This window comes from Crinia signifera, chromosome 1 (assembly GCF_055691185.1).
Source record: "Crinia signifera chromosome 1, ASM5569118v1, whole genome shotgun sequence".
NCBI lineage: Eukaryota > Metazoa > Chordata > Amphibia > Anura > Myobatrachidae > Crinia > Crinia signifera.
The window spans coordinates 141,642,061-141,663,721 of NC_139217.1; the positions used below are offsets into that span (position 1 = coordinate 141,642,061).

The 21,661-nt window shown below is 42.7% G+C and overlaps 1 protein-coding gene across 3 annotated transcripts in view; it reads left to right on the top strand.

Moving 5' to 3' along the window:
- Positions 1-21,661, top strand: part of TRPC3 (transient receptor potential cation channel subfamily C member 3) — a 198,307-nt gene that overhangs the window by 136,862 nt on the left and 39,784 nt on the right. For all 3 annotated transcript variants that reach the window (XM_083174435.1, XM_083174433.1, XM_083174434.1), the window contains 4 exons: positions 2,058-2,237; positions 12,116-12,280; positions 14,196-14,412; positions 17,994-18,227. In XM_083174435.1, the coding sequence (XP_083030561.1) occupies positions 2,058-2,237; positions 12,116-12,280; positions 14,196-14,412; positions 17,994-18,227 (796 nt within the window). The remainder of the gene's footprint in view (positions 1-2,057; positions 2,238-12,115; positions 12,281-14,195; positions 14,413-17,993; positions 18,228-21,661) is intronic.

A 21,661-nucleotide genomic window follows, 5' to 3' on the forward strand; every position in this document is an offset into this window, starting at 1 on the left:
TTTTCAGTTTTCCCTTTGGACCGCCGGCAGCCAATCAGGAGCGGCATTGGTGGTATTGAAAGCCGTTCCTGATGGGCTGCCGGACCCCAGCGCGAGAACTAAAAATATTGATGCGCCTGCAGAGACTACAGCCGGGCAGCGCACATCGCTCTCTCTGCCCGGCTGTCATTTATTTCAATTAGGTGAGTCCAGCTGATTGTAACATCCCCCCCTAGGCAACAAGCAATTCCTTAGACTAAACAGCCGGGCAGCACACAGCGCTCTCTGCCCAGCTGTCATTTCTTTAAATTAGGTGCAGTAGTATGACATCCTCCTTGGCAACGAGCAATTCCCTCCCCCCTTGGCAATTAGCCTCCCCCATTGGCAATTAGCAATTCCCTACCCCCTTGGCATCAAGCTAACCCTCCCCCCCTTCACAACGAGCTAACCCTCCCCACCTTGACCTCAAGCAATTTCCTCCCCCCCCCCTTGGCTACAAGCTAACCCTCCCCCCCTTGACAACGAGCTAACCCTCCCCACCTTGGCAACGAGCAATTCCCTTCCCCCTTGGCAATGAGCAATTTCACTCCCTCTTGGCAACAAACATGTATTCCCCCATGGGATCGAGCATGAAGCCCCCTTTGCATCAAGCATGAAGCCCCCTTGGCATACAGCAAGAACCCCTAGCAATGAGCACGTAGGTAAGTGGCACTTGTGTCAAATTTGTAATGGGCATAATGTTTTGTTATATAGTATGTAATGGGCATTATGGTGTGTGGCCTTATGTGTAATTGGCATCACGGCATGTTGATTTATGTGTAATGATTTATGTGTAATTACGGTGTTGGCTAAAATGTGTAATGGGCATTACTGTGTGTGGTCTAAAGTGTAATACCACACCACATTTTGTGATCCCATGAGGCCATGCCCCCTTTTTCTTCACGCCCTCCTTATAAATGTGAATTTGGGACCACCCATTACCATAATTCTAGATTCGTCTATGGTCAACACCATTCTAAAAGTGAAGTAGTGTTATCTTTAATACATTATACCATACGGAGAAGGTGGTGGAGATACACGCCAAATGGGCATGACCTTGGCTAGAGGGGGCATGGCCTAGCACTGGGACCCCTGTTTTTGTCATATTTGGAAGCATGTCTAGTGCTCCCCTATCAGCTGGGCAGCCCCTGGCTACCTCACTGCATTGACGAGATGACATGTGCATGTGCACAGCATCTTTTCAGTGATCACTGGCTGCACTGCAGGGCAGAGCAGCTGTGAACTCCGGCTCCCCCCAATAGCCCCCTCCATCCATGGGACACTGCCACCTGCGGGAGGGATAGCGTATCAATCTTCAATTAACGAGACTGTCCCGCTGTAAACGGGACAGTTGGTAGGTACTGTATGTTATTTGGTATTGTCTTATTTTGCTGAAAGCAAAGCTTTAGCATACAGTACTAAAGGGATAGGAACAATGGCCACTAATGTCTAAAGGCTTCCTGACAACCTTTAAATAGTAAACATGCTACAAACCCACTTACATAATGTGAGTAATGGTCCATAGAAATATCAAGTGACTGGTCATGTCTGAAAGCAAGTGTACCATCTGTATTGATAAAAATAATTATCACTCACATGAAAACATATGTGAATTAAATTACAAATATATGTCTGTTACTGGAGCATAGTTCAGCTTCCTTGATCTAGAACATTTTGTATTTGGAAATAGGCAGCTACAGTATGTCATCCACATTTATTAAATAACAGTAATAGGTTCTTTATAAGGCATTGTGCTGCGCAGTAAACTTTGCAATATACGGCATGTCCAGGTTGATAGATTGTACCGGGGTTTTACTTAAAGGAGTGCACAGTAAATAAACTGTAATGCTATATATATGTATATATATATATATATATATATATATATATATGTGTGGTTCTGCATTCATGTATGCTATTCTTTCTGCACAATCTAAAAGCAATGATCTGAAGAGAAATGTCATATTGCCACAAGATCACAATGAGCATCGTCCCATTTTGTGGTATTTACATTTAGTTTTTTTTTATTTGTTTTTCAGAATGACTATCGCAAACTATCTATGCAATGCAAGGACTTTGTGGTCGGGGTCCTTGATTTGTGCCGGGATTCTGAAGAGGTGGAAGCGATCTTAAATGGTGATGTGGATGCTGAGCCCATAGACTCCCATAGACCTTCGCTTAGCCGAGTTAAACTAGCCATTAAGTATGAAGTTAAGAAGGTAAGTGTTCCTCATGTAAGGTGTCAGCATCAGACACAATAATACTGTATGAAACATCTTTGTACGAGTTGTCTATCAATACCACATTGATCTGCATTGTGATGCCAGTTGGGAAGACCTTGTAGGGAAATATGGTTTCGGTTGCTAGGTCAACAGTGTGTAGGTCAACAGTCAAATGGCCGACCACTATTGAATATGTCAACATGGCAGTGGATGACGCATGAAAAGGTCGACTTGAGTTTTTCACAATCTTTTCTTCCAGATAACTTGTTAATTTGTTTATACCTTTGCGATCCACTTGGACTACAATTGGGAATGGTAAAGTGGACCAAGCAAAGCAGAGTGAGGCACCAAGCCTGAAGCATGGTATGCATGGTACCATCCGAAACACTAATTGGTGGTCCATGTTGGCGGATGTTGACGTAGACACCAAAACATTTGAAAACCGCATGTTGACTTTTTACCGTGTCAACCATTTCCCTGTTGACCTAGTCATTGTATCAACATGTGTTCATGCTGACCTAGTGCATGTCAACCCTTTTTTACACATCAACCTTTTCAGCCTTTTGAGTCTTTGAATTCCAAACTTGAAACAAATCGTTATTTGTTCAAAATTTAAATGAGTATGGTTGCCATAAGGTGCCTACACACGGGCATTTATCGCTGGCAATATGGTCGCTGAGTACCATATTGGAGTGTGCACCGGTGATAAATCGCCAGGTGCGGACTCCTGTTTTTAGCCCCCTTATAATCACTGGTTGCAGGAGCTTGCTCCTGCGACCAGCTGATTTCCACTGTGGCTCCCCCGGCAGAGGTTTCCTTTCATCAGCGACCATCTCTGGTCACTGATGAAAAGGAGACACTGAGCAATATATTGCTGAGCAATATATCGAGCCCGTGTGTACACAGCTTGACACAGATACAGGCTATTGGACTTTCAATATGTCATGTGATGAGAAGAGGGAGGAGGGACCCAGTCAAGTGTGTCCCCTGGCTGTGGCATTACACCCCTGCTAGTTGAACCCTATGCAGGGCTGGCTCAAAGCTGGGGCTGATTATGCTTTTGGGGAGGAGCAAAGTTTAAAATTCTTGTGTCAGTCCAAGTTTGGATTACAGTTGCGATGTAATCTCAACACACACAGAATTTAATTTAAAAAAAAAAAGTGGTTGTGTGGTTTTCAGAGCTGAAAACCCTGCAAAAAAAAAGAAATCAAATTTAAAGAATTGTCACCACAGCTTCCAATAGTCTACCCTCCATCATGCCATTGGGGAGGAGTCTGCTACGTCTTCAAGCAGTTTACCTATCAAATGGGGGATACACTATACTTGGAGGGGGGGTCACACATGCATGCATCGGTTGTCATGCACACACACATGCACATACACCTTTAATTACAGACATTACATACAGTACAAGCACTCACACATACTTACTCATCCTGCAGCAGAAGACCCGGTTCCTGATGCTGAAGGATGAAGACACCACTTAGGAAACTGTGTAGTTATTAACTAAGTAAGCAGATTTTAAACCTCAAATATCTAGATTAATTTTTAGGGTGGGTGCCGCCAGGGTGCCAGAGCAAGTCCTGTTGATTTTTACCTAAAATGAAAGTTTTTAGGAAAAATCATACTTGCTCTGAAGGTGCAACAAAAAAGATGTCTCATTCTCTGCCCTCTAATTGAATAGTAAAACTTACAACAGTTCAGTAGATTCAGATAATTACTTATATTTTACTAGCAGTCATTGCAAGATGGCTAAAAAGGAATTGTACATTAGAGAATACTTATGACTTACAAGCAACAGAGAAGAATTAGAAATGAAGTTAATTTAGCATGGATTTATACCCAGCTTCTGAAGGGATTATTTCTACTTCCTCCTAAAGTTATATCTCATTTATTTTAGCTAAGATGGTAACCTATGTGTCAGAATTAAATACCAAATCCTATCAAATAAGGAAAATTATTCATCTAAGCTATTTTTTCTTCAACAAGATCTCATTTTTATTTCTAATATTCAAAAGACCTGACATTATTTTAAACGAAAATCTGAAAAGTTTTTATTAATTAAAAACTGATGATACGCTGCAATAAAACATGATGGACCACCTGTGACTACGTTGTTAATAGGGCACCAGTGTCATCCAGGATTTCTCAAAATTTCTAGATTTTATGAATGGTAATAAAGTAGCTCATTTGTGATTCCCTATGCTCATTACAATGTATAGTGAGAACAGGCCTATTTAATGCTGCTTTATGGAGCAAAACACAAATATCTCATATAACTACCACATTATTTCAAAGCATTTCAGTCTATATTGTACCTCAATGAAAAAGAACACATTAAAATAAACCAAATAGCAGGGGGAAATGTATGAGTTAGTCTGCCACTAGGCACAACATTATCAGTTGGCCTGGGGCGTTTTAACAGTGGATTGTGTGCAGGTGGGCCCCCTCCTCTTCACAGTGCAGCAAAGTCTGACATTATGCCACAGCTTATTATGCATACACAAGTCTCTGAAAACATGGCCCTGGCCATTTTGCCGGTGAATGTCTTACCATGGCTGCAGCTCCATCCAGAGACTGAAGAAAGGTAAGTAATAAAATATGGGGGCAATATGTATGGTGTGGGCCCACCCATTATAGAAATTTCTATGTTTTTGACCCTCATCATGTCACTGCCATCTTTAATTTGGGGCCTTGCAACTGCCAAAGCTGCATCAACCTCCCAAACCACCTCAATTTACTGACCTTTGCCCTTTCCTTTCTCACAAGTTACAAAATAAGAAAATAAGTTGTGATAACAAGAACAGTAAAAAGATTCACTTGGCCTCATCTAGCAATCTGACTAACATGGCTCTCATGCAAGTGAGTATGTTGTGCAGAGGTGGATTTTCCACAAGACAACCTAGGCGCCTGCCTTGGGCCCAGCAGGACCCAAGGGACCCCAAAAAGATTTCATGGCCATCCAAAACATTGCCCGACTATCGCTTTACCTCATGACATTACATGGACCTGCCCACACTCCCAAAGTCCCTTTGATGTCCTGAAAGGATAAAAAATATTTGGACAAACAAAATGGTTTCATCCACTGTATGTGGCAGTCAGTTTACTTTAAATGCATGTGCCTCACATGCCTAGTGGGAAATAACCACTGCCGCAAAATGGAGAACGATATTGCAAACACCAGTTTCTCGATGCCCATTACACTATAATGACCTACTGGTATGTTTGTTTATTCTTTGCTTCTGCCATATCATTTTTGCTTAAGAAGCTTGTATGAAGTATAAAGCCAAAGTCGATGGGTTGGGGAATTTAAAATATTGAAAGTAACTGATAAAAAGCTTATACAATGTGCAACAGTGGAATACCTCCCACAAATTGGGATGGCAGCAAGGCATAGGTTTAGTAAGAGGAGGGAGTGCATTGCTATTGATCCCAGAAGTTAGGTGCTCCGTACCATGGCATATAGTTGTCAACCAGAAATGCCAGCTAAGCAATTGCGTCCTGTCAACTGCTTGGCTTGAACTGGAAGACATTTTATTTTAGGTGAGTGGTATGTGTAATGATATTCTAATGGTATGGTGGCATTGTAACATTATATATAATATGAACTGGAGGCTATGTGTTGTTTGTTGCATAGTATGAACTATAAGCACTACAGTTGGCATAATATGAAGTCAGAGCACTACAATGTGGCATAACGTGAACTGGGGTAAATATAATGTGGCATATTATGTACTGGGATTACTACAATTTGGCATAATATGATTTCAGGAGCTACTGTACAATGTGCTATATTAAGAACTTGGGGCAATATAATGTGGCATATTAAGAACTGGGGGTTCTTCAGTGGGTCATATTTTCGTGGGAAATTATTGCATACTGTCAATCAGAGCCAGATTTAGACTTCAAGATACCTGTATGGGCACCCTCTTTTATTTATTTTTTAAATACACCATTGGATTTTTTTTGTGGTAGGTGGGGGAGCTAGAAACTGTGCTCATAGACAAAGCCAGACAATAGGTCAGCGACTATATATAAGCTGCCCCTAACAACTAAAATATATAATTGTTTACTTGTTTTCATCCAGCAACTTCTGTGCATTAAAGTGCTTTGGCTGAGGTTCATATCTGTTTTGTTTATATGTAATACACTTTTTTATATTCTTGATCATCCATAGCCCAGTATTACCAACATAAAATCTGACAAACATTTTATTTATTGCTTCACAGAAAAGAACAAATTTATAAAAAAGCTTGTGATAAGATTGCCCAATATCTAGGAAGGCTGGTACATGATCCTGAAAAACTAACAATGATAAAAATAAAATATGAAATATTTGGCAATGTTATCGCAAAGAAAAGGATACTGTCCCTGGAACAAAATGCTGTGTTGATCACAGCTAAGATCAAACAACTTCTCTAAATACACAGCACAAGGCCGGCTTCTTTTATACACTAACTGGATCAGACAACTCAAAACCACAAGGCATCCTTAATATGTTAGAGATGAATAACGGATGTTAATAAATCTAGGGACATGGGAACCACTATATCAAAGAATTAATCTGGTTATATAATGCACCAGTTACTGTTGATTGTTATATGGATGAATGTTTTAGATGTTTGGAGACTTTGGGGTAAATATAATAGGCTGCAAGAAGCTGGTGGCACGGGAATTTGTCTGAGAATGTCTCTGTTTTGAAAGCACCAATCATTTAGAAGTCAAACCCAACCAGGATTTGTATTCTGAATGATTACAGCTTAAAAATACAGCCATTCTCCCACAAATTCCCACACCACCGGCTTCTCACACCCTATTACATTTACCTACCTTACAATTAGGATAAAACAAGCTTACCTTACAATGTAGGAAGTCTAGTCAGCAAATACAGCTGATTGCTATACATTCTGTATTCTGGTGATGATAGCCAGTTACTTGATCAGCCTACTGAGATAATTAATAATATGTCTGTATTTTATCATATCTATCTATTTATATTTCGGTTAATTTTATATTTAAGGTAATCCAAACTTATCTTACACTGTGCAAAGTTAAACTAACAAGAATAAATCCTAAAAAATTCAAGCAATCACATTACAAAGGCAGATTATTAGTCACGTAAACAGCCTACTTCTGTGATACAACCCAGGGTACAAATAGCTTAGTGGGCGATTCTGCGTAAGAAAATTGCATCGCATGCGACTTTTGCATGCGCTGAAATCGCATGCGATGCGATTTTCAGATGTAATTTATTCGCTGCTCTCTGGGCTTGGGCGGTGCGATGTGATCCGCCCAAGCCCAGAGAGCAGCGAATAAATGACATCTGAAAATCGCATTGCATGCGATCGCACCGCACATAAAATCACATGTGATTTTATGGGGTGCGATGCCATTTAATTTAGTATACACTTGTATGACATACAATGGGATTTAGGCACCCCCCCTAACTATCCACACCACCCCGAAGTGTGGCAAGGGGCGACGGAACGCGTCCTCCCAACCTTTTTATACCCCCACTAACCACGTCGGCGTGGAGTTGATCTTAAATAGTGCAGCGAGCCCCGCGAGGGGTCGCGGATTACGTTACATGTATTCCACATCCCCTCGCATGCAACTTTAAGTGCGGTGCGATCCGATGCGATTTATCGCACTGTCCAAGGACAGAGAGCAGTGAATAAATGACTTAGGAAAATCGCATTGCATGTAAAAAAATCGCATGTGATGCGATGCGATTTCCCTAAGGTGCCGTACGTATGCTAATTGGTTGCCCTGCTAATACATAAGTACCCATCCCAGCATTTTATAACTTCTATAAGTCTATCTATCTATCTATTTATCTATCTATATTTCTACCTTTGATTTTACGTAACTCAAAATATCTCTCTACCCAAACAAAAATAAATGGCTTGCTTGAATGAGCTAAGGGGCTTATTAAAAGCCAAATACATGGGGTTTTTTTTGTGATTTTTGCCTGGAATTTCTGTTTTGGCTATATGTTTCAACTTTATTTTGCTTTTTTCACTTCATACATAAAATTTCATTACAGTTTGTGTCCACTTTCTTTTCTCACTTTTGTCTGCTTATATACATCTCTGCGTTTTTGTTTACAGTTTTTTACTTGTCGCCTAGTGAACTCTATTATCCCCTCTTTTTCATCTGTGTTGTCTTTGTCTATATGTGTACCTATTTTCTTTTCAAATTTTACCCTACCCTCTTTATCTATTCCTAGGTGTGTTTCTGTGCCAGTTATGGCATATTAACGTGTGCTTATACGATATTCTGTGCTCTCTTCTTCTCTCTACTTAATTGTGTGTTTTTTTTATCTTTTTTACTTGGTTTCACAATGATCTACCTTGTATTAATAATGTACTCCAATTCATATTAGTAAGTGCTTGTGTTAAAAGAAAAGAAAAATGTGTGAATTTACTAAGGGGGAAATTTACTAAAGGAAATTTGTAAAAAATAGGTGTATTTGTATTTATAAATACACTTATTTTTTACATTTACTATCCCGAAAACACGGCAATTCGTATTCGTATTGATAGCACATCAATACGAATACGAATTGCCGTATTTTTGGGATAGTAAATGTCAAAAATAAGTGTATTTCTAAATACAAATACACCTATTTTTTTACAAATTTCCTTTAGTAAATTTCCCCCTTAATTTCATATCTACCGGGGAACACAGAGCTCACTTCGCCACTACAGTGCGTATCTACCCATTTTTATCTTGCCCACTCCTTTGTATATTTACACAGGATTATAATATACACATCTCATCTTTAACATAGAAAGATGATGAACAAGCACATTAAGGACAAAGGACAAAAAAAAAAGAAAAAGAACATCAACAACAAAATGAGGAAAAGCCCACGACCAAACCTTCCTTTTCCCATCCTTATAAAATCCCCTCCCCAATCCCCTGATGAAGTCTTAGGACGAAGCGCGTTGGAATTTTGTTGTACGGCCAGAAGGTCATCTATACGTTGAAGATTTTAATAAAAACTCTACCTGGGAAGTGACTCTCTTGATTCATTAAGGAGTTGGAGAAAAATCGTATGGACTATTAAATGAGTAAAAGGCGCTGAACCACATTTCGGAAGTGTATACATATATATATATATTAGTGGTGGGCAACGATTAAAATTTCTAATCGCGATTAATTGCATGAAATTTTTGCGATTAACTGCGATTAATCGCACTGATAGGCACATAAGTGCCGCTTACCTAAAATCTCGTTGCCAGGTGGGATTACATGCATTTTGCTAAGGGGGGATTGCATGCATGTTGCAGTAGTGGGTTCCCTGCTTGTTGCCAGGGAGGTTTACTTGCTCGTTGCCAGGGGGGTTTACTTGCTCATTGGCAGGGGGGGTTTCTTGCTCGTTGCCAGGTGGGGGGTTTCTTGCTCGTTGCCAGGTGGGGAGTTTCTTGCTCGTTGCCAGGGGGTGTTTTCTTGCTCCATGCCAGGGGGTGTTTACTTGCTCCATGCCACGGGGGTTACCTTGCTCCATGCCAGGGGTTGCAGGTCCACAGTGCTCCTGGAATCTGCACTTCCAGGTAGCGCTGTGTGTGCACTCTGAACTTCCCTGACAGACGCTAGAGGTAAAGGAGCACCTCAAGCATCTGTCTCCTACACAGCGGTGGCCATATTTGGAGGGGTGCTCTGCACCCGTGCGGCGCAGCCCCATCGCCCATTCATTTCCCGTGCCCACCAGCCCCATTTACTGTTCCCTGCTGCCACATTGCCCCACCATGCACCCGCGCACCCCCCCTCCCCGCGTTAAATATTTTAATCGCAATTAATGTGTCAGCGCGGTAACGCAATATTAATGCGTTAACGTGCCCAGCACTAATATATATATATATATGTGTATTGAACGGGCGGCACTCAGATGGGTAAATTCCAAAACCAAGCAATAGGTTTATTGGTGCATGTGATTTTTGCTTGATTTTGGAATTTACCCATCTGAGTGCCGCCCGTTCTGTACACATATAATTGGGCAGGAGAGATCCTGCATTCAGGAGGGTACCAGAGCAGTCACATTGATACAGCGACTAGGAGTGCCAGATACCAGGGATTGCTATATATATATATATATATATATATATATATATATATATATATATATATATATATATATATATTGTATAGATAGATATATATATATATATATATAAATATATAGATATATATACGATGCAAAGGAGGACCAGCACTCCTCCCAATCCTGTAATATTTCACTGGTCCCTTCACAGCTTTTTTCAGCAGAGATATGGTACGATCGTGCTGCACTCAGCTTAAGAGATAAATAATGACAATACTGTGTCTGTACAGACACAGTATTGTCATTTTTTTCTAAAGCTGAGTGCCGCACCTTCATATTATGGGCCTGATTCTTTACCACTCAGGAGGGGGGCCGAATATAGAGACATAATGGGTGGGATGTACCAGCCTCTTGCAGTACTTTCCAGCACACATCTCACCAATAATGGCATATCTAACACATGCAATTAGTAAGGCAAAGGGCAGCTCACCAGATAAAAGCTGTCCTTTGCGATGGATGTCCGGTTTTATGAGCCAGGAATCTGTCTGCACATGTATAGAGTGATGCTTAGAGAGACCTGATTAGATAAGAAAAATTGCCCATAAGCATTTTATCGGGTAACGCCAGCTTTTATGGTTAGGCTGTGGGGAGAATGGGTTACTGTTAGGCACTTAGGAGGGGGCTAGGGTTAGGTGCAGGGGTTAGTTTTATTTCAGTGGTTCCCAACTTGGGGTACTAGTTCCCCTGGGGGTACTCTGCAGACCAGCTGGGAGCACTTGAAAATAATATTGGTAATGGCAGAAGAAGAAGAAAAAGTCTTCCGATGGCAGAAGAAGTCTCCCATTGCCATAGAGACGAACCACGGTGTGTCACTTCTGGTTCTTTCTGCAGCATTATCAGCTTCTTCTCATGCTTTTGCCTGGCCAGCAATCCACTGGGAGCAATCGCAGGCTTCCCTCAGACATCGGCGATCATTTGATTCCTGACCGCACACTACTCCTCAACTACTCCTTAATATAAGGACACGCATACCGCTCACTTCCACTCCACTTGTGGATACTTCAAATTGAGAGCAGGAATACTCACAAATGAAAAGCCTATTCAAGGGGTACGGGAGAGAAAATAGTTGGGAACCCCTGGTATAAGCGATTGGGAATGGGGGTTCGGCATTAGTGGGGAGGGTTAGGCTACCCTAGGGTTAAGGGGCATGGTGTAAGTATGCTTATTTGACCCCTGCCTCAGGATGCTGGCATTGGTATTCTGACTATCGGCATCTCCACCGCTGGTTACCCATATGTATATTAAATGATAGGTTTTGGTTTTACATGTCTCTGTAGTGCATAGTGTGACCTGTAAGGTAAATCTTTCTTACTGACAAATCAATACTTTTGAATTTTGCTTCATTTTTCTCTCTGATTTTAACCATATTTTTATGTCTGAAATATCCTGAGCTCACTACTCCGTAAACTTGTCCTAACAAAGCCACTCATTTCTTATTTATATATCTTCAATAATGCGGTGGGAGCAGAACTAGGTAAACAGTTCTCTCTAAACACAGGAGCTGCAGTCATGCATTCGACACGTGCATTATTAAGAGACATGTAATGGCTCTCAGCTCTTTGTCATGCTGTGTCAACAGTTTATGTTTTTATTTCAGATAATAATCACATTTTAGATTAAAACACCGAAAATTCAGACTACTGTCTTGTTCCCTGAATAAGAAAATACAAAAGTTCTGGATAGCCCAATAATGCAAAATGATGTTTTAAAAGCAATGTTAATTGACCATTATCATTATTGTTTCTTTGTTGTTGTTTGTTTTTTGCAGTTTGTTGCACACCCCAATTGCCAGCAGCAGCTTTTAACCATTTGGTATGAAAATCTCTCAGGATTACGAGAACAGACCATTGCTATCAAGTGCTTGGTTGTACTGGTCGTTGCCCTGGGGCTCCCATTGCTTGCTGTTGGATACTGGATTGCTCCTTGCAGCCGGGTATTGAATTTCTCATGTTCTAATGATAGAGTGTAACACTTTCTCTGACAGGTGTAGGTAAGAGCACTACTGCTCAACAAATGAGTGTTCACTTCTCATGCACTCGGCTGCCTAGATAGATGGACACCACCATGACATTTCTAAATGGAGCGAAAATGTTTGTTTTCCTGTTTCATAAATATTAACCTGAAAAGCCCAGAGAATAGGAGTAGCAAGGATTGCACATTTCACACAATGGGGGTTATTCTTGTTTATTCGCATCCCCCTTGCGTTCACCCAGGTGCATTTCTGCGAATGTGTATAGCCGGGTGCATGCAGCCACGGCAAACAGACTGTTCACCGGGCACATGCACCCAAGACTGTGGGCAGGGACGTAGGGCGGCAGCAGATAGTCACGGCCATGGGAACGGACAGAGTTTCATGGTTGTTCTCATGAAAATGTTGGGCGTTCCCATGGTAATAGGCCCATGATGTGGGTGCCAGGTGCGGGCAGCTGACCTCAGTGCATGTCAACTGCCCACCCAGTTCCTCTCGAGTGTGCACGCATATCTAAGTGACCAGAGAGTCACTTTAGATGTGCGTGCTCTCACCACAGGCTGTTAAACATCCATTTGTAGCCCAGATGAACATGGGGCGTGAGGGTGGGCAGGTGGACCGTCATTGGGAGGCGGGGTGGCACCATATGGGCCAATAAGACATAATGCCCGGTACTGTGATCTGCAATTGCTTACCAACATTCAAATTACAAATAGAGACATGGGGTGGGAAAACTTTGGGAACCACTGGTGTAGGGCTTTAAGCCGCTCTTGAAATTAAGTTTCCATCTTTCAGGCAGCCAGTAAGGGGAGCACAGATAATGGGTGATATGTAGCAGGAATAGGGTTGGTTAGAAAACAGACTGGCTTTGTTTAACACTAAAATAGACATAAGGAGTTTACAAATAATAATATAGTTTAGCCACAAATTTTGAGTGATTTTTGATCACTCTATGCTGAGAAACGTGGTACAGTATTTACTCATATACTAGAACACAACATGACCTTTTTTCAAAGCCATGTACATCTGTTGTAAAAACATGGCTACAGTCCGACACTTATTTTTCCTTGAATATGGTACATTGTAAAGGTCAGTAGCTGCACCATTACATGGAAACGTTCACGTATGTCTGTCTTTGTACATACTTCTGGTGCATTTGGGCATAAACATTTTGTATTTTCAGTTAAATTGATAAAATACAGTCCCATAGTCTTAAAAAGTCCTCCTTTACTTTAATCAGCAGGCAGACATTAAAGTGATGAAATAATAAAGTTAATACTTCCATAACTATTCAAGCAAAGTGGATGGTACTTGAGACTTACAATGTCACTTCCTGTGAGAATCTTTATCCTAATTCATGTTTGTATGTAATGGGCAGTTCCGTAGGCAAGAGTCATGCAACCAACGTTCCACTATTGTGGGTCTATTCTGCCAGTTAAATGTCCATATTAGTTTCTGATATATATGTCTGCCAGTTCTGGATTAAACTCCATTCAGCCCCCTAGCCACCCCCTCCCCACACACACACTTGCAATTTATCTCCTTATACATCTTTAAATTTTATCAACCAAGAGTTAATGATCTGGAAACTGTAATGTTAGAGTGATGTCTATGGTGTATGTACTTTATGTTGTTATTGGGTACATTACACAAATACAGTCATTTTTATGCTGTGGGGTCTCTAAAAGGCGCTGGGCCATAGACCAGTGCCTCATCTGCCTATCTGGTAATACGGCACTGGTGTCAGCTGTTACCATTACTTACCAATAGCATTTAACCATTGTATTTTTCTACTGGGATAAAAGTTGATTTCCAAGCATGCAACATAACCCTTTCTAAAAGCTGAGATCACATTAATATCATATTTTCTTCTTTCTAGCTTGGCAAGGCTCTCCGCAGCCCTTTCATGAAATTTGTGGCACACGCCGCATCATTTATCATTTTCCTGTGCCTGCTCGTCTTTAATGCATCTGATAGATTTGAAGGCATTAAAACGCTACCAAACGTCACTGTCATTGAGTACCCAAAGCAGATTTTTAGAGTGAAGACCACAAGATTCACATGGACAGAAATGCTCATCATGGTGTGGGTTCTAGGTATTATTTGTTTCTCTTTTCCTGTGCATCTTATGTCCACATTGTTCTATTTGGAAATAGCCAGTAGTTTGGCAGAAGGATTCAATATAAACCCCGCTGTACAGTTATCACATTTACAGTTGCGGTGCTGACCATGCAGTCAAGGGGAGAACCACTTAGCACATATAAACATGCATGTATGTATATAATATATGTGCTCAACGGTTCCCCGGTGATTGGCAGCACTGTAAAAATTAGGTGCCATACCGATTTACCGTGTACCCCATCTCCCTTGTTGGCGATCGGCCCCAGCGGGTAGAAGACAATGTAATCCAGCTGTACACTCTTCTGCACCTATTCCCATTGGCAGTGTGCGTCCTGTCGTGGCGTCACGGCTCCGGCGCGGGCCCTCCCGCACTCAGGAGCTGTGTCAGTCTCTTTGAGTGCCTGACGGAATTCAAGACGCCATGGAGCCAGGAGCATCTGTGGCGGGACTCGGATTTAAAAGTAGATATATAGGATAATCATTTGCTAAAGGTATATTTGACTTTCTAACTGAACACCCATGTCAGTTTCTGAGGCAGCAACTGGAATACAAAAACCACTGCAGTTTGGTAATGCTGCATAGACGCCAGAATCCCACTCATTTACACCTGTCATTTCCAACGGGACCCCTAATGGGGGCGAGCTCAGCTATCTCTATGCAATTTGTATTTAAGTGCATCAGTTCCCATACAGAATGTAGTCCAGTTGCCGGCTGGTGGTGGCATTTAACACTTGTTTTATTGCTGTTAATTCAAATTTTCCCAGTAACATATATTACTATATATAGGAAAAAAATGCCCAGTGCACACTCGGAAGGAGGATGTGACCACGCGCCCTTTACACTTGCCACACCCAAATTACCCTGGGCCACGCCCCCTTTTTGGGTGTGTACCGTTTTATACTTTTCAGATGTTGGAGGGCATGCATATGGGGCGCGTTGCTCGGGAATCAGCATAATGCTTCACATGATCTTAAGTCTACCCCCAGACTCCTGTGAAACTAACCAATGGGAGTCCGGGGGCTGGCAAAGAAGTGTGTGATGCTGATTGTCGAATGGTGCCTAATGTAGGCAGTGCTGCCGATCCCTGTGAGGAACCGTCCAGCACATATATTACATACATGATGACGTGTTTGTAGGTGATAAGCCGTTTCCTCCTGTATTACATGGTCAGCTACAACTGTTTTCAGCATTTGTAAAAATAAAACAAGAGTAATATAATTGTTGAAGTGGGTATCTAACCAAGGTTGGAGAGACAAAAAGCACTAAGTTATAAACTCCTGTCATTTTACAGGCTGCGTTTGAAAAATGTCAGGAGCTGACTGGTTGGTACTCTCTCTCTCTCTCTCTCTCTTGTTTTTTTCTCTTTTTCTCTCTCAAGCTTTGATAAATATCTCACTAAGGGGCAGATTTATTAAGCTCAGTGAAGTGATAAAGAGTCTAGTTTTTATCACCGGCCAATCAGCTCCTAACTGTAATGTTACAGGCTTGGTTTGAAAAATGACAGGTAGGAGCTGATTGGCCGGTGATAAAAAAAAACCACTTTATCACTTCACTGAGCTTAATAAATCTACCCATAAATGCTGTAAAGAGTAAATAAATACCCACATTGCTTAGTTATAATTTGAACACAAAATGACCTTTAAATGATGCTAATGGGTAGACATTGATCAGGGAAGCTTGTCCCATTCACCCACATGTAGAGAAGATAATAACGATTTCCATTTTTTGCACAAGCGTCATCCCAACGCTTAGTTGAGAGTTTATGTATAGAATTCCATATTTTCAACTATTATATTCCTTTGTCAGGGAGCAGCTCCACAACATCTTAATTTTATTACGTCACCTAATCCAGTGGTTCTCAACCTTGGTCCTCAAGTACCCCCAAAGTGCACATTTTCCAGCTCACTTGACAGGTGAACTCATTATCTACTGACACATTTTAAAAGATCACAGGTGGAGCTAATTATTTTACCTGTGATTCTGTGTGGAGACATGGAAAACATGCACTGTTGGGGTACTTCAGGACTGAGGTTGAGAACCACTGATCCTAAATGTCAAATGCATGGTTAATGCTTTATCCTGTTTGCGCCGTCTATAGTGCTGCTGGTATGTGGACCCTGGGTAGACATTGTCGACATGAGTTTTTCACCTTTTTAAAAAAAAAAAAGTTTTTTTTCAAACTTTACTACCCAAGTAGACATAGAGTGAGAATATAATAGTGTGACAAGCACAGCTAGGCACCGCACCCGAAGCATGGCGAGCGCAGAGAGTCGTGCACTGGGACATGGTACACTTATACTGTGTCCATTTCGACACACCCAAAAAAATAAAAAACTCATGTCGACCGTATTCATGTCGACTATGGCCATGTCGACCTAAGCCTTGTGTTGACATTCTGACAATGTCGACCTGGGGTATGTCGACCTAGTCATTGTTGACCAAGACATTGTTTATCATCTATACCGTAACCGTGCTGCTAATAGTATGTGAACCAGGTATTTCTGTGAATGTTCCTGCTTCACACGTCCTGATGCTGGCTCCCCATGCATACACTTGGTTTTCACAACCTTTCAATTATGCACAAGGTTACTGCGTAAAAAGAGATCAATAAATGAGTCAGATATTTCACTTTTGAAAGAAATGTAACTCTTTGCTCTTAGGTTCTTCTGTCTTTAACCCTTTGAGTGACAATTTTGGTTTAAGCGATCCTCAAAATATCCGCTAAAAATGGCAGGCCAGCGTCGCTCACAGTGACTGATCTTTTATTTGGGTGCAATATTTAATTAAACTTCAATAAATTGACTTGGCTGTATTTGTATTTATTTATACTAAAAGATCAGTTGCTGTGAGTGATGCTGGCATTTGTAGCGGATATTTTGAGGATCTTTCACAGCAACATGTGCCAGGGCCGCCGACAGGGGGGTCTGGGGGTACTTTAGGTCCAGGCCCTGCCGGCTCTGACCGAGGGTAGGGCCTACGGCAAATCTCCCCAGCAGCAGTCACTCACCCCCGCGTCACTGTGCACTGCAGTCACATGATGCAGCATCATTTAACTAAGCAGCCGCCGGGATTCAGCAAAGGAAGGAGCCCCACCCCCAACCGCAGCGTGACGTAATGACGTCATGCCGCGCATGACTGAGAGTGACTGACCGAAGAGCAGCGCAGCAGCACAGTCACGAGATATGGAGAGAAAGGAGAGAGGAGTTGCCAGACCCGGTCCCCGGCCTAATAAGGTACCAAAAGTTAGTTAAAAGGCCCGGGGGTGGACGTGGGGGGAGGGGGCGGGCCCCAAAATTTCTGACGGCAGCCCTGCATGTGCACTGATAGGTTTAACACTAGTACACATACATCATTTTGACAGGCAGTAATTTCAAGTGTTTCTCTGGGGTATTTTATTAACCCTGTATGTGTTCTAGGGTTACTAACTGTGTGCTCAGTGTGCTTTCTAACTATCATAGCACTATTTAGATTAGTAAATATGATAAGACTATTTAAGTGTTGGATTATCCTTTGTTGCATCATTATCATTAATAATGATACCTTATTCTCCTTGCAGGAATGATGTGGTCAGAATGCAAGGAGCTGTGGCTGGAAGGACCCAGGGAATATGTACTGCAGCTATGGAATGTTCTGGATTTTGGGATGCTCTCTATATTTATTGCAGCATTTACTGCAAGGCTCCTAGCTTTTATGCAAGCCACCAAAGCCCAACAGTACGTGGATAAAAATATCCAAGAAAGTGACCTTTCTTTGGTTACCCTTCCTCCTGAAGTTGAGTATTTTACCTACGGTAAGACCACCAGTACTTGTCTGCATGTAACTAGTGCTATATAATGTAGAGAATTTATTGTTGTATCTGCGCACTGAGATTGATGTTACGACTAGCTGCGAACACTTATGGATCTCACTGGGATCCAGTCTTTTTTGAACGTATATAATTTTTGTGGGTTAAAGTCGCGCTCTGTCTTAATTGTTATTCAATATGCAGTAAATATACATATACATGGGTGCATATAACTGTATACAGTAGAAATTGGTAATAGACTCAGTACAGATGGAGCGCCTCTCATTTTTGCTGGCGCTGCGCCAGAATCTGGTGGAGAGGCGCCCCACGCACGCGCGTCTCAGTTTCCCGTCGGCGGGGGGACGGGAACCCTGTCCGTCTCCGCTTCAGGGAGACGGACAGGGTTAGGGGGGGGGCGGCAAGGCGGCGGGGACCCCGTGCGAACCTCGGCGAGGCAGCGGGGACCCGGGGGGAGCCCTTACGGCAGTTGGCGGGGGATGGCGGCTGGCGAATCTTCCGCCATCCCCTGCAAGAGCGAGAGGCGCTCCATCTATATGTTTGCAATTGTAATTTACTTCAAACAAGGATTCAATTAAAATGTACACAATCGGCCACAAAAAAGTGTCAATTGGTCATAAGCATAAGTTGGATAGTCTGTATGCTCAGTCCTAAGTGCGCGCATCGAAGGTGGGTGATTTTTCCCTAGGATTGAGTAAACTTAGGAAAAGTCTGATAAGTCTCTGGTGAGAGCACTTGGTAATAGTCTCTTAGGGTTATCTGAGTGCGGCGTCCCGCTGTCAGATACGCTAGTGGATTCTTCAGGTACCCCTTTAACAGCCTGATGTCACTCCTAGGTTTTCGGAGGAGTGTGCGGTAGGTGCAGTTTAGGGGGACCGGTGTCACTTCTGCTTGGTGCTGTGTTGCTGCGGTGTCGCACATGTGTGGGGACACTGTATACGTCTGCCGCTGCCCTATGCGGCTAAAGCAGGGACTTGTTTCAGTGGACCAGCGTCACGGCTGACCTTGTAGCCGTAGACGCCGTCTCTCCTACTTTTGCCGGGATCCCTCCTACCTCACTGCTCGCTTGCAGCCTCCTACTTACCCTGTCCGGGCGCTTGGTTCCACTTCCATGTGGCTGCCTGTGATCGTCTCAGCTGCCGCCGTGCAGGTGTGAGTGGTAAGCTCCTTCCAAATTCCAGATAATGGATAATGTCTACCCATCATTGCATCATCTGTGATTAAGTGGATTTGTCTGATATTTTCTCGCTTTAGTTCTGAGCCAGCCCTAGGCATAGGCAGCATAACCAAATGCCTAGGGGCATCTAAAGAAGCCTAGAGGCATCTGGGCAGGCTAGACATCTAAGCTTCACTGCACCAGCTCCAGATTTCAGAAGTCCCAGAGGATGGAGGCTGTTCTCCCATGGCATGTCCAAGCTTTCCAGCACTGTTGCTCATATTATATGACAGAGTATCAGCAGCAGAAACCCTGTACAGCCCAGTGACAATTAAGCAGGTCCACATGAAAACTGAAAAGTGACTTGCAATTTTAATTCAAATAGGTGATTACAATTTTGTTCCATCAGGCACAGTGTGTTTGTTACAGTTACTTCTCTTTTGTTGAGATTTTAGTGTACCTTATGGCCTGTCACATATTTACCTACTTTTCAAAACCAGTTTCAGGGAGATTCCTGGTGCTAGTAGAATGTGGCACGCCGTTGATCGGGGGTGTCGTGCTCAGCCCAAAAGGCGTGTCTAGCTCCACCTATTTATTTCCATTCAGGGGTGTGTCCTGCAATGGCAGATGAAAGCTATAGTACTAAAAGCCGAAAAAAAAGGGTGGCCTAATTTGGGGGCGTGGTCTATAATCGCGGCTCTTCAGCGAGGCCACGCCCCCATTTTGCCGCTATGGGGGCATGACCCAGAGGCTCTGTGAGCCTCTAGCCATGCCCCCAGCCCCCTGTCTGCGGGAATAGACGCTGTGCGCATGCGCACAGCGTTTATTCCCCGCTGCTTAGCAGCTGACAGGGGGGACTCCCAACAGCCCCCCCACACCGCGGGACACTGCCGCCCGCGGGTGGGACAGCGGGACAGGCCCTGACAATCGGGACTTGCCCGATAAAATCGGGACTGTTGAGAGGTATGTAATATGTATACTATGCATTAATGTTTTGTGTACATTTGGGAGAAAAGTAACTGGTGTTGGATTGTGTGTTTGTTTGTTTGTGTGTGTGTGTGTGTGTGCGTGTGTGTGTGTGTATGTATGTATGACGTCTTCCCTGCATGCCCCACCCCCGCTGTTTCCAGATGCACGCATGCACAGTCCGCACTTTCAAAGAGGGTCCCTAGAAACAGGAAGATTTGTGCAGCAATGGGAGGCTCATGTAAAAGTCAGGAGGTAGGCAAGCCTGGCCTGTCATACACAGACAGACAGGCAGGGCATACAAACAATATTTATTCCTTCTCCATGCAGCTTGCTACCCTGTATGTCAGAAGGTGCATGATGATGGCACAGAGATCCTAGGAGGCAGCAGATCACTAATGCAGCAGTAGGTATCTGCTTGTAATAGATGCCTCATGCTGGCATGCTATACAACTCTATGGCCAGTATTCAATGCTCCCGATAACCGTTTTTTTCCGGCGACTCGGGCTGTTTTCACTCCCTGCTGATTCACCCTATTCAATGTTCACTGTTTGCTGAAAGCGAACAGTGAATGCCGGCCAGTTCTCCGTTTCATGCTCGCTGCAAGTCACTGGTGTATTTCAATTGTGTTTTCACTGTGATTTGCCAAGAGTGTATTCAATGCTAGGATGGAGAACTGCTTTCAGCATGTTTTTCGACATGATTCAACCGTTTGCATTCCACATCTTTTTAAGGAGAACTGGAATGTGTTCTTTTACAATAAAGTTTTTTTTTTTTTGGTGTAAAAAAATCAGTAATTTTATTTTGTGAAGGGGCATGCTATTTTTATTTATGTGCATTCAGCACATGAATATATATTTAATTTTATTCATTTTTTACACATTCGCCAGCAAGGGGGGGCGCTCATTAAATATTCACTGCACATTGGTTCCGTTCATTACATACGCTCATTACCTGGGTCGTTTCTAGACAATTTAGCTTCCAGGGCGAAGAAAAAAAAATGCGCCCCCCCCCCCCCCCCCAAATACATAACAGGGAATAGAAGAAATTGCCGAAATAGGGGGTGTGGCTTAATTTAAAAGGGGGTGTGGTTTAATATAAAGGCGTGGCCTAGCAGGAAAACGAATACCTTACATCACACTTTTGCGACCTGCATGACCAGACATTGGTTACTGCAGTAGTTGTCATTGTCCTCCCGCACTTAAGTTGGCGGGCTGAAGGCCAGACAGTGACATAAAAAATATAAAGGCCTACACAGTGACGTACTACGCCTCTCAGATCAAGGCCAAACAATGACAGG